Source organism: Vitis riparia, unplaced genomic scaffold, assembly GCF_004353265.1.
Source record: "Vitis riparia cultivar Riparia Gloire de Montpellier isolate 1030 unplaced genomic scaffold, EGFV_Vit.rip_1.0 scaffold626_pilon_pilon, whole genome shotgun sequence".
NCBI lineage: Eukaryota > Viridiplantae > Streptophyta > Magnoliopsida > Vitales > Vitaceae > Vitis > Vitis riparia.
Genome location: NW_023269716.1, coordinates 1 through 10,745, shown reverse-complemented (window position 1 = coordinate 10,745; position 10,745 = coordinate 1). Strand labels below are relative to the sequence as shown.

The following is a 10,745-nucleotide window of genomic DNA, read 5'->3' as shown; positions in this document are numbered from 1 at the left end:
TTCCACCCTCATCTCCACCAATGCGATTACGCCACTTGTGAAAACACCGACACCCACCATCCGCTCACGTCGTCCTTCACGGTCCAGGAAATAACCCTACCCTCATGTGCAATGTGCAATGTGCAATGTGCATGGCTTCAATATATATAAAACTATATATATAAATATATGCACATAAATATTTGATCTCAAACTCAACAATACCAGAGTTTTGAGATTCAGGGTTAGGGTTCTGATGAACATACATATACATATATATGCATGCATCTTGATTTGTCCAAGGGGAAATGTGATATTACTAATTATGTGATGGAGGGAGGAGTTTGGAAGGCTAATGTTGAGATATCGCCCAATTGTCCCCGTTGCGGCTCTTCCAATACCAAATTTTGCTACTACAACAACTATAGCCTCACACAGCCCCGCTACTTCTGCAAGGGCTGCAGCGGTATTGGACCAAGGGCGGATCACTCCGGAACGTGCCCGTCGGCGGAGGCTGCAGGAAGAACCGGAGAGGCAAGTCGTTCAGGATATTGACCGATCGCCTTGCCTCCAAGGGTTTGGCCAGTGATCCTGACCCTGACCCTAGTGGAAGTGCCTTGGCTGACTCCGCCACTACCTCTTCTGGCTACACGATGCTTCCGCTTCCAATATTGATCTTGCTCTTGTTTATGCCAACTTCCTAAACCAGAAGCCGGAGCCAAAGTCAACAGGTTTGAAATGCCAGAATTGCCTTGTGAATTCCACCATCTTTCCAGCTTTCATCAACTCTTTCAACGTCGAACACCAGCCTGGATTCATCACATATTCAATTACGCCGGACACTCATTTGAGTGAGGATAACCAGGTCTATCTTAGTGGCTTCCACCCTATTCACACCCATCATGACCATGACTCTGCCAATATTTATGGGCTGCCACCACTGCCAGGCCAAGAGGTTGCTTCTCCGGAGATGTTGTGGCCCATTTCTCAAGACATGGTTCAGAATCAGACCTTGCACGAGACCAATTGCCAGCTCTGCACCCAGAAGCTGCTCAACATCCAAATCATGTAGCTGTCACTGCTGGTAACTGGAGCCCATTTGATTTGTCATGCTACGAAACCTTCTCTCGGCCTTGAGAGATTCCATTTTGCTTATTGTTTTCTTGTTTTACTTGCTATATAATCTTGTATACAATGGAAAGCTTATAATGAAATAATTTTCAGGTGTCAACAAATATATGCTTTATAGCTAAATTCACAATGATAAATACTTCCTAAAAGAACAGCCATGACGTTTAACTTCTGGAGAGACTAGATGTACCCAAGAGTGCATATTGGGATTTCGTTTACAGATCATATGATGTGCTTCGTAATGGATCAAGAGCCTCACTACATGAGAAATAATAATAATAGTAATAATATATATGGTTTTGGCGGGACAAGTTTGTGAAAATAAGGTTGAACTGCTCAGGCAATGGAGATTGAAAAAGAGTGTTTGAGCTAATTGATGATCTAATCTCCTTAGTCCTGTACAACTGAGCGATACAGAATATCAATTTCATGTTGGGATAATCCTAATTATATATTAAGCATATATGCTGATTGTCTGTTGCTAATTTTACTAGTGGATTAGGGTTGAGGATTTGAGACCAAATACAAATAGAGCTGCCACCATCAAGTGTGGAACTGCTTGAAGAATAATGTGCGGGAGTGCTGTTTCTATTCAGCTACTAATTACTCAAAAAGAATAAGCAATGGGAAATAAGCCCATAATGTACATCAAGTTAACAGCCATTCCTCTGGGACAATTTCCTTGGAAGCTCTCGCCTTCGGGATTTGATCCTCAAGCCCACTTTTGTTGAGTCTTGAGGCCAGTACAGAACAAGCAGACCTTCTCTTCCTGAGTTTCAAAGATTGTGCCTTGAAGGACTGAAGTTCAAATCCCAGTTCTCAATGAGCAATTCATTGATCCTAACTAATTAAGTGAATTAAATTAATCTCCTTCATGAACGAAGATTGTTTCTTGGTAAGAAACATTTTGCAGACTAGTGGATATGTAGATAAGACATTACTGAAATCAAAGAAACAGAAGCAGATTTTAATACTTTTATCAGATAGTTTCCGTAACTGTAGTTTGAGGCTCTCCTGTTTCCCTATTGACATAGAATTAACTTTCTGATTGTAGAGCTAAAGATGCCAATAAACTATCTGGTCCATCTTCTCAGAAGTGTCAAATGGAGCGAAATTAAGAATTGCATGCAGTGGTTTTGGTTTGTTATGAACCATATAGATGGAGCAGCTAGCATATATAAAATGCTGAGTGGGGCGACATTTCTGGGCATGTGGATTAGCAAATTGGCTTAGAAAATTGAAAGACTTGTCATGAGTCATCACCAACATAAAACTCAGGGCATCACACATGATCCCAGACAGACCCATGATCCAAGAATTAAATTGTCTTCTCATAAACATATCAGTGCTGACAAACTTCTAGGGCAAAGGAACTATAAGTCTGATAGAATCGGATAATTAATTGAAGCTTAATGATCAGTATAAAATATTATCAAGATAAGCTTCATGAATATATTAGTTTAATACTTGGGGGATTTTGACGCACTATATTTATACTAGTAGTACGTGTATCCTTGTGCGCGCCATGAAAGAGAAGCCATTGGCATTGGAAGAGATGCCATCGCCTTTCTCATAAGAGAAGAATGACCATGATCACACAAAGAGCTTCACTAGTGATTTGCAGTTTGGCCTTAGCATGTTTTAGTGTAGGCAAATCAGGAGCCTCAGCATGGTATCTAGAGGGCACCCCCAGTTGACCAGCTGCCTATATATGTTGTTTGAATTTTATCTTTCAAAGATTTCAATTTTTTTTCTTTTGTTTTTTTCAGTTCTGTATTTCCGCTTCACTATGATAATCAAAAAGTGAAATTTTGTGACCAACTGCAAAGGCATCTCAAAATCCAGGTTACTGAAAAGAGACCAAATCTATATATGTAGCGTTATTATAAACAATAAGCAGACTCAATCCTCCTAGAAAGTAGTAGTTGAAGGAGGAACCAGTAAAGTTTATTAGTTCAACACAGGACCGATTTCATTTAAGATCAAGACAAATAAATTAATTAATTGTGGACTTAGCTCCAGAACTTTGAATTAGTCCAATAATTAAGCACATGCCATTCTTATTCAAATTGGTGGCACGTACGACTAAGTGCCCCGCGCCGCCCCACCCCCCACCCCACCTCGAAGTGGTTGCGATTGAGTTGACCACTGCTAACTGCTGATAAATTTTTAGAATCACTGGTATTTCTATGTACAACAAGGGATGTATATATGGATCTAATCCACCAATTGCTTACCTGGAAATTAATGTGGTTTATAGCTACCAAGCTCACCTCATTTCTCCATTAAATTAAATTAAGGATAATATTAAGAAGATATTTGATATAGTTTTATACTTAAGTTGATTCTAGATAAACCATTGATTAAAACTTATCATTTGATAAGTTTTATACAATTTATTTTAAATCATCGAATTAACATATTTAACTTTATGAGTTAAAACTAATATTTACCTAATTAATTTTAAATGATATTTACTTTAATCAATTTTAATTAATAAATTATTCGTTAAACATTTATATTTAAAGTAGTATAGATATAAAAAATTAACCATAAAAATAATTATAATAAAAAAGAAGTCATGGATATGGAATTATGGTTATAAAATATGCTCTTATTAGTAGAAGTGGGTAAATGATGTTTAAAAAAAAGGATATTAAGAAAAAGTTAATTACCATTTTAACATAATATTTAAAATTATTTTTAATTTTGAATTATGATATTAAATATTTTACAGACATATTTAATCTATTTAATTATTTAAATTAAGTTATTGAGTCATTAAATAAATTTACCGAACATCATTTAAACCAAATAGTGCTTTTTTTTCTCTAAATTCAATTATTGTGGATGACATCTTCACTTTTTTTACTTTTATTTGTAAATGAATATGTCGATGTAACAAATTTCATAACAACTAGCTAGAAAATGCTTAAATGTAAAACTACTGGAACAAATTTGCTCTCTTCCATGTAAATATTATCCATTATGGGTCTAATAGACCTTCATCAACTTTAAAATGTGTCTACTTGATTAAGCAGCTTCCTCCCATATAAATGTTATTCCCTATGAATCCCATTAGCTTTCATGGGTTTCAAATGCATTAAAGATAAACTCATACATAGATAGTGTTATAAATTTTCTCTATTTGAGTGAGATATCGCATTACCCCTCATGCAAACGAAGGAGATAAACATCCCTTGTTAGGCCAAACAAAATCTCATACCATGGTAAGAATTGGTTTTAATATCATTTGGAATCACTCATTCCTTCAATGACGCTCATGACATTGGAATGTACGTGTCTACTTGATTAACAAAAATTCATATATACAATATGGTGATCATGAACATTTTTCCCCAATCGACATGACATGTCAAAGTTACTATAAAGAAAGCTATAATTTATCTATATAAGGGAATTAGGTGCCATATATCAAGCTACGAGCCTTACTGCAACAGAAGTCTAGCTCCCCACTTTATTAGACCAACTCCAGTCCATTTATTTTCAATTTTTCACTTTCTCCAACAGAAAGGTGCAAGCTGTGTGCCCTTCCATACATCAGAGACAAAGTTCTAGATACATGCCTGCAATCCCGATCACTGCAATGCTCAATAAGAGTGGTTTCAGGGTTGCAGCGACTGAGCCAATAATTCTGACCAGGTCCGACTAGCTAGAACCAATGGTGGAGGTGAGAGGTAAGCACGGCAAGACGAACATAAAAAATGGATGGCCTCTATTTATTTTTTTGTTGCAACCCAATTAAAGAAAAACATCTTAAGTCAACCCCCTAAACAAACCTTCCAATTTGGGCCATTAGTAATTCAGCAGTGACGTGCAAGCATAATGGCACTGGTTTTGTGATCTCATATTAGGTACAATTACCAAAAGCGAGAAGAAAAGATAACTATTGGTTGCTTGTATGTGCTTGCTTTCATGCTTATTTTATCTAGTCATTGGAAGCCAATTGATCCTTTTAAATCCCACCTTCGATACTTGAAGATATATATATATATATATATATTTAGAGAGAGAGAGAGAGAGAGAGAGAGAGAGAGAGAGAGAGAGAGAGATAACTATTGGTTGCTTGTATGTGCTTGCTTTCATGCTTATTTGATGTAGTCATTGGAAGCCATTGATCCTTTTAAATCCCACCTTCGATACTTGAAGATATATATATATATATATATAATAGAGAGAGAGAGAGAGAGAGAGAGAGATAACTATTGGTTGCTTGTATGTGCTTGCTTTCATGCTTATTTTATCTAGTCATTGGAAGCCATTGATCCTTTTAAATCCCACCTTCGATACTTGAAGATATATATATATATATATATATATATATATATATATATATATATATATATATATATAGAGAGAGAGAGAGAGAGAGAGAGAGAGAGAGAGAGAGAGAGAGAGTAAGCTAGCTGTACACAGAATACCCTTCTATCTCCCCTTTCTTAACGTCATGTTAAAAATTAGATCTAGAATCCCCGGTTGACCCGCAGTGATGATCATCAAATTTGATCTAAAAATTATTGCTGTGAAAATTCAAAGGAGCAAACTTGTACATATTGGACTTGAAATTTTGAGGATGTGTTCCAAATGCCAGCTTCTGCATGATGATGTGCTGCACACTTCAAGACAAAGCCTAAAAATTAATTAAAATCCAAAGTTTTCTTCATCTGGTAAACCACCTCAGTGACATATTCTTTTGGGAAGGTTCATCTCTGTCTTGACATTTTCAACTATTGTAAGAATTGATTCGTTGAAGGAGACCAAGAACAACCAACTACAAGAGGATCTCTGAAATGTTGTGTGGAACATAAATTTTCTGAAAATAGCAATCTATGTGCCATAAAATGTTTCAGTGGGCACTGCTTAATGCCCATGTAGAGAGTCTATTCTAAGGTATTCATCCAATCAATTAACTATGTACACAAAAGGGGGAAAATAAGAAAGAATGAATTTGCACGTTCTCTCGGTGGGCCTATGGATATGAAGAAAGTAAATTGGTGGGTATGCATGGAGAGTTCTTCCATGCCCTGGCATGCAATCTGAGGATATCTCTGGTTTTCTCCTTGGTCCTGCTCCCACAATCCACTTGAAGCACCAAACACAATTTCGCCACAACACCCAGCTGCGACATTTCTTGAAGAACACTTGGAGTTGCAGAGAACTTGGAAATGGAATACAGAATTTTCACTGCCCGTTCACTTGCCACGTGAGAAACCCTCAGTATCTTCTTTGACACTATAGCCATCCCGGCTGCATGCTTCAACAATTCGGCTCTTCCTTCCGCGCACCCGCATAGCTGATCCAACACCGTTAGGATCATCTCACAAGCCCTTTTTTCTGAAGAAGCGAGAAGAAGCTCTGTCAATATCGAAACTGCGCCGGCTTCCACTGCTTTGACCTTGTTTCTCCCCCATGGACAAACCTCAATTAGTAGTTTGAGTGTAGCTTTTGTGGCCTGGTGAGATATATGATCCTGCAAAACTTGCACTGCTTCCACGAAGAATTCCGGTTTCAAGGCGATTAATTGTATTGGATCAACAACTTGGAGCATCGAACTCAATAGCATTACAGCATAAGCTCGAGACTCGTAGTTTCCTCGTTGTAGTACTCGTACCAAGCACCCCACAAATTCACCATTTTTTCCCACAAGCTTCTTGAGCCCGGCTTCTGACACCTGGAGATAATGGAGAATACTTAGAGCTTCACTGCTCGCGCTCCTGGACTCTAGCCCTTTATCTGATTCCTCTTCGAATGTTGTGAAGTTGGCTTTGCTTACTATTGAAGCTAAGAATTCAACTGCACCGGCGGACTCAATGCACCGCTTGTTGGCGTCGCTCTCAGCCGCAAGGGCTCGAAGTTTTCCGATACATTTCATCTGCAACTGTGGAGACTTAGCATCATTGAGAAGCTTCACGATCTGGATCTTGTTGATCGGAATCTTGGGCGTCGGAATACGCTCTACACCGTTTGAAGCATTGAGAGTACACCACGCCTGAATCAGCCGCCGGAGAGTGTGGTTGGGAGTCAGATCGGAGTCCGCCGACAGAACCTGCTTCGTCGCCGGACAGGTGTTATTTTTGCGGGAAAACAACCACTTCTCGATGCTCTCCCGATCGTACGTTATACCCGTTGACACCGTCACCGGATCTTTCATAATCTCCAAAGAAATCGGGCAGAGGAAAAATGGAGGAACATCGATTTCTTCCATCACCAAGAAAATGAGCTGAATCAAGAATCAAGTTTAAAAGAAATCTTGAGAAATATCAGAGGGTAGAATTTGAATTTGAACTTGAAGCTGTTGAGGACAGTTGAGATGTTTGAAGATGGGAGGGATCTGGGATGAGAGTTTTATATATAGGAGTGAGAGGTTCAAAACATGAGAAAGTCAAAACACGGAAAATAGGAACGTTGAGAAAGTGTGTATGATGAGATAGAAGACTTTTCCAAGGGATAGGAAAGGCTCAGGAATCACAAACTTTACCAAGTCTATCTCATTATATCTGCACGTGCCCACGCCTTTAACTTTCTCTCTCTAACTCAACTCCATTGGATGCCGACAAGTTGTGTTGGGGAGGACGTGTGCGCTTCTTCGATCACTCCCTCCCCATAGCTGTGGCCAGCTCCGTTGACTAGCCGTTGGTACAGGGAACTTACTGTGCTCCTCATCAATATCAGGCTTCTGATTGCTCCTTTCTGGGTTAAAGTCAACTTAAATCATTTTTGACATTATCAATGAAAGGTGGTGGGTTATTAGGGTGGTTTGCTTCTGGAATTTTCTGCATTAACGGTCAAATTTAGTGCTGGTTGGATTTGAATTTTGAGTTCATTTTGATTTCTTGGCTTAATGGTTGTGCCTTTTTAGTGCTTTAGGGAGGTAGCCTTCCTTCAATATTGAGTTCGTACATGCCAACTTGGAAGGTGGTTAATGGAAAATTAAATTTTTTTTTAAGTAATTACCATAAGACATTGTCCAAGACACTTCATAATCCATATAAGAAAAATTAGTTCAGAGCCCAAACGTAAGATCCACGTGATACCTTGAATTCAATTTGATTTGAATTTTATATCTTCCTTGAATAGGAATAACAACAGGTGAGTTTGAGACAATTCGCCTCCATCCCAATCATATCTCATTTATTTAAAATAATTTTCATTTTTGTCTTATTTAAAACATTAAATTAGACGATCTTTTTTGTCGATAACCTCAAACCAATCAATCGAATATTGATTAATACGTAATCGATCGAACACTACTTGAAAACGGCTCTTCTGCTGAGAAACGAAATGTTCCAAATGTTCCTGGAAATTCTTGCTCCCATTGGACCATTTGTATCTATATGCATGATGAGACGGGTATGAAAAATTCTCATATCCGTCCCACCTCGTCCTGTTTAACCTTTTTTTCGAAATTTTAAAATTTTTTAAAATCATTTTTAAATTTTTTAAAATCATTTTTAAATTTTTTAATTATATTAAAATAAATATATTTTATAAATAAATAAATTATTATAATTTTTAACTTATTTTATTAAAAATTATTTTATTATTATTTATATATTAAAAAAAAAAAAAATTAAATTAATTTTAAAAAAAATTTTATATATAATTTTGATAAGACAACACCCAAACCCCCCCCCCCCCCCCCCCCCCAGATGAGACGTATAAGATGGGTACTTGAAAAAACTCGTTACATTATTGTCCTTATTCTTGAAATTGTTTTCTTTATTATATTTTATATTTAGTTTTATCCTAAAAGGCTTTCAAAACGAAATTTACATGTATCTTAAATTTTATCCTAAAATGTTTTTTTTTTTTTAAATGATAGGCATCTTGCCCTTGAAAAAAAAAAATTTAAAATAAATTAATAAATATACGCATAAAGGACGAAGTTATTGATTTTAAGACATATTAAGTTATATTAATTTCAATGCGGGATAGAGCCAAACTTAGTGAATGGGATTTGGATGACGATGATGTGAAGTGTGTTGATAAAGACTGGGCTTGAACACGTGCTAGAAGAAACCCACTGCTAAGTAGCACCACTAGTAGTAGAAGAAGACTGCCCACCTTTGACGAGTGGAAATTTCAAAGCCGCCAGCCATCTTGGTCGGTGGGTTAATTAAGAGTATGTAGGCGTTAGAACCGTGTTTTATCAGCGTTCTTTCAGGTCCATTTTGTCAATTATTAACATCCGCAGTCCCTACTTTTTTTTTTATATTCCAATCCTATGAGCCTTAAAAGTCAACCCTCTACTGCACCGCTTAGACCGCCACTATTCACCGGTTTGGCCAAAGCTTCCATCTGAAATAAATTTTATTTATTTTAATAAAATCCCGACATATCATAAAGAAAACAATTGTATCAGAAAACATCAAATTTCTACATTTGTTACACAAGAAAAAAATAAAAATAAAAATAAAAACATCGTTCCGATTTATAAACTTGATGGACAAACACCCAAGAATGAGAATAATTAATGCTGACGTGGTAGCAATGAAGCTTTCCTAGTTCTTAAAATATACCATTTATATTATAATACATGCCTTGACCGGTTTAGGTAAAACCAGCCTTGAAATGGGTGTACCATATTTGAAAAGTAGACGCCAGACGGTTAACCAAAGCTGAAACCCTCTGTTGAAGACAGGAGAGAGAGAGAGAGAGAGAGAGAGAGGGGGATGGGGGGTGGTAAAGATGGAGTTTACAACTTCATGGTCACGTGTTAGTCGAAGATAAGGATGAAGTCAAAACGTAATATTAAAATTTGAATAGTTGGAACATATGTTAAATGGAAACTGTAAGGATACAAAGAATCATTACGTAATATTAAAATTTGTCACCACATGTTGAGTGGGAAGGTAGGCTGCCAAGCATCAATTATTACCTACCACATTAAAAATATGAAAGCCGGCATCATGTTCTACAATCATAATAATTTCATTTTAAAACCAGACTCTTTCTATTTTTGGGTTTTTCCCTTTTTTCTCTTAAGAGATAAATTATGTGCAATCATTCCACCCTTGGAAACATATTTCTAAATTCAATTTTCTTATTAATATTTTTACAATAAATAAAGATATCTAAAGTTGTTAACTGAATCGTGGCAACCCATTTTGTTGAGGTTTAATTCCATTTTCCTCCATGTGTTTTGGATTTGGTCAATATTATAAGACTTAGCATTTGAATACATGAGATTTAATTCATATATGCTACGTTTACTATTGAATCCTAAATGTTGTTGGCATTTTCAATGGGGGTAGGGGACCCGCTAAGAAGCCTGAACCGATCTCCAAAATTTCATTCAAATTTGCCTACTTCCATTGGACCTACCATTTTAGTATGTTTTGTTTTTCTCTCTTTTTTTTGGGACAAAAAAGAAAGAAGAAAAAGTCAATCAACCGAGGTGGCTTCTTCTACCTAACAGGAGAATGTCCTTTTCTGTTACAAGGAAGGTTATAAGTATGGGAAGAATATGGAGTCAGCTTCCCTCCATAACCAAAAAATAAATATAAGGTTATATTTGGTTACCACCGTCCAACCGAAATATTTTTTTTATTTGAAAGAAAATCAAATATAATTAAAATTATTAAAATATATATATATTATTAATTTATTAATTT

General features: G+C 36.6%; 2 protein-coding genes across 2 annotated transcripts; one reads left to right on the top strand and one right to left on the bottom strand.

Annotated features, from left to right (window-relative positions):
* The first annotated feature begins 309 nt into the window (after positions 1-309).
* Positions 310-1,051, top strand: LOC117910152 (dof zinc finger protein DOF3.5-like). The gene is made up of 2 exons (XM_034824208.1): positions 310-513; positions 689-1,051. The coding sequence occupies exons 1-2, from the start codon at positions 310-312 to the stop codon at positions 1,049-1,051; spliced, it is 567 nt and encodes a 188-aa protein (XP_034680099.1).
* A 4,717-nt stretch (positions 1,052-5,768) lies between these two features.
* On the bottom strand, positions 5,769-7,457 carry LOC117910151 (E3 ubiquitin-protein ligase PUB23-like). Its single transcript, XM_034824207.1, has one exon. The coding sequence runs from the start codon at positions 7,334-7,336 to the stop codon at positions 6,101-6,103; it is 1,236 nt and encodes a 411-aa protein (XP_034680098.1). The 5' UTR covers positions 7,337-7,457; the 3' UTR covers positions 5,769-6,100.
* Positions 7,458-10,745: the final 3,288 nt, after the last annotated feature.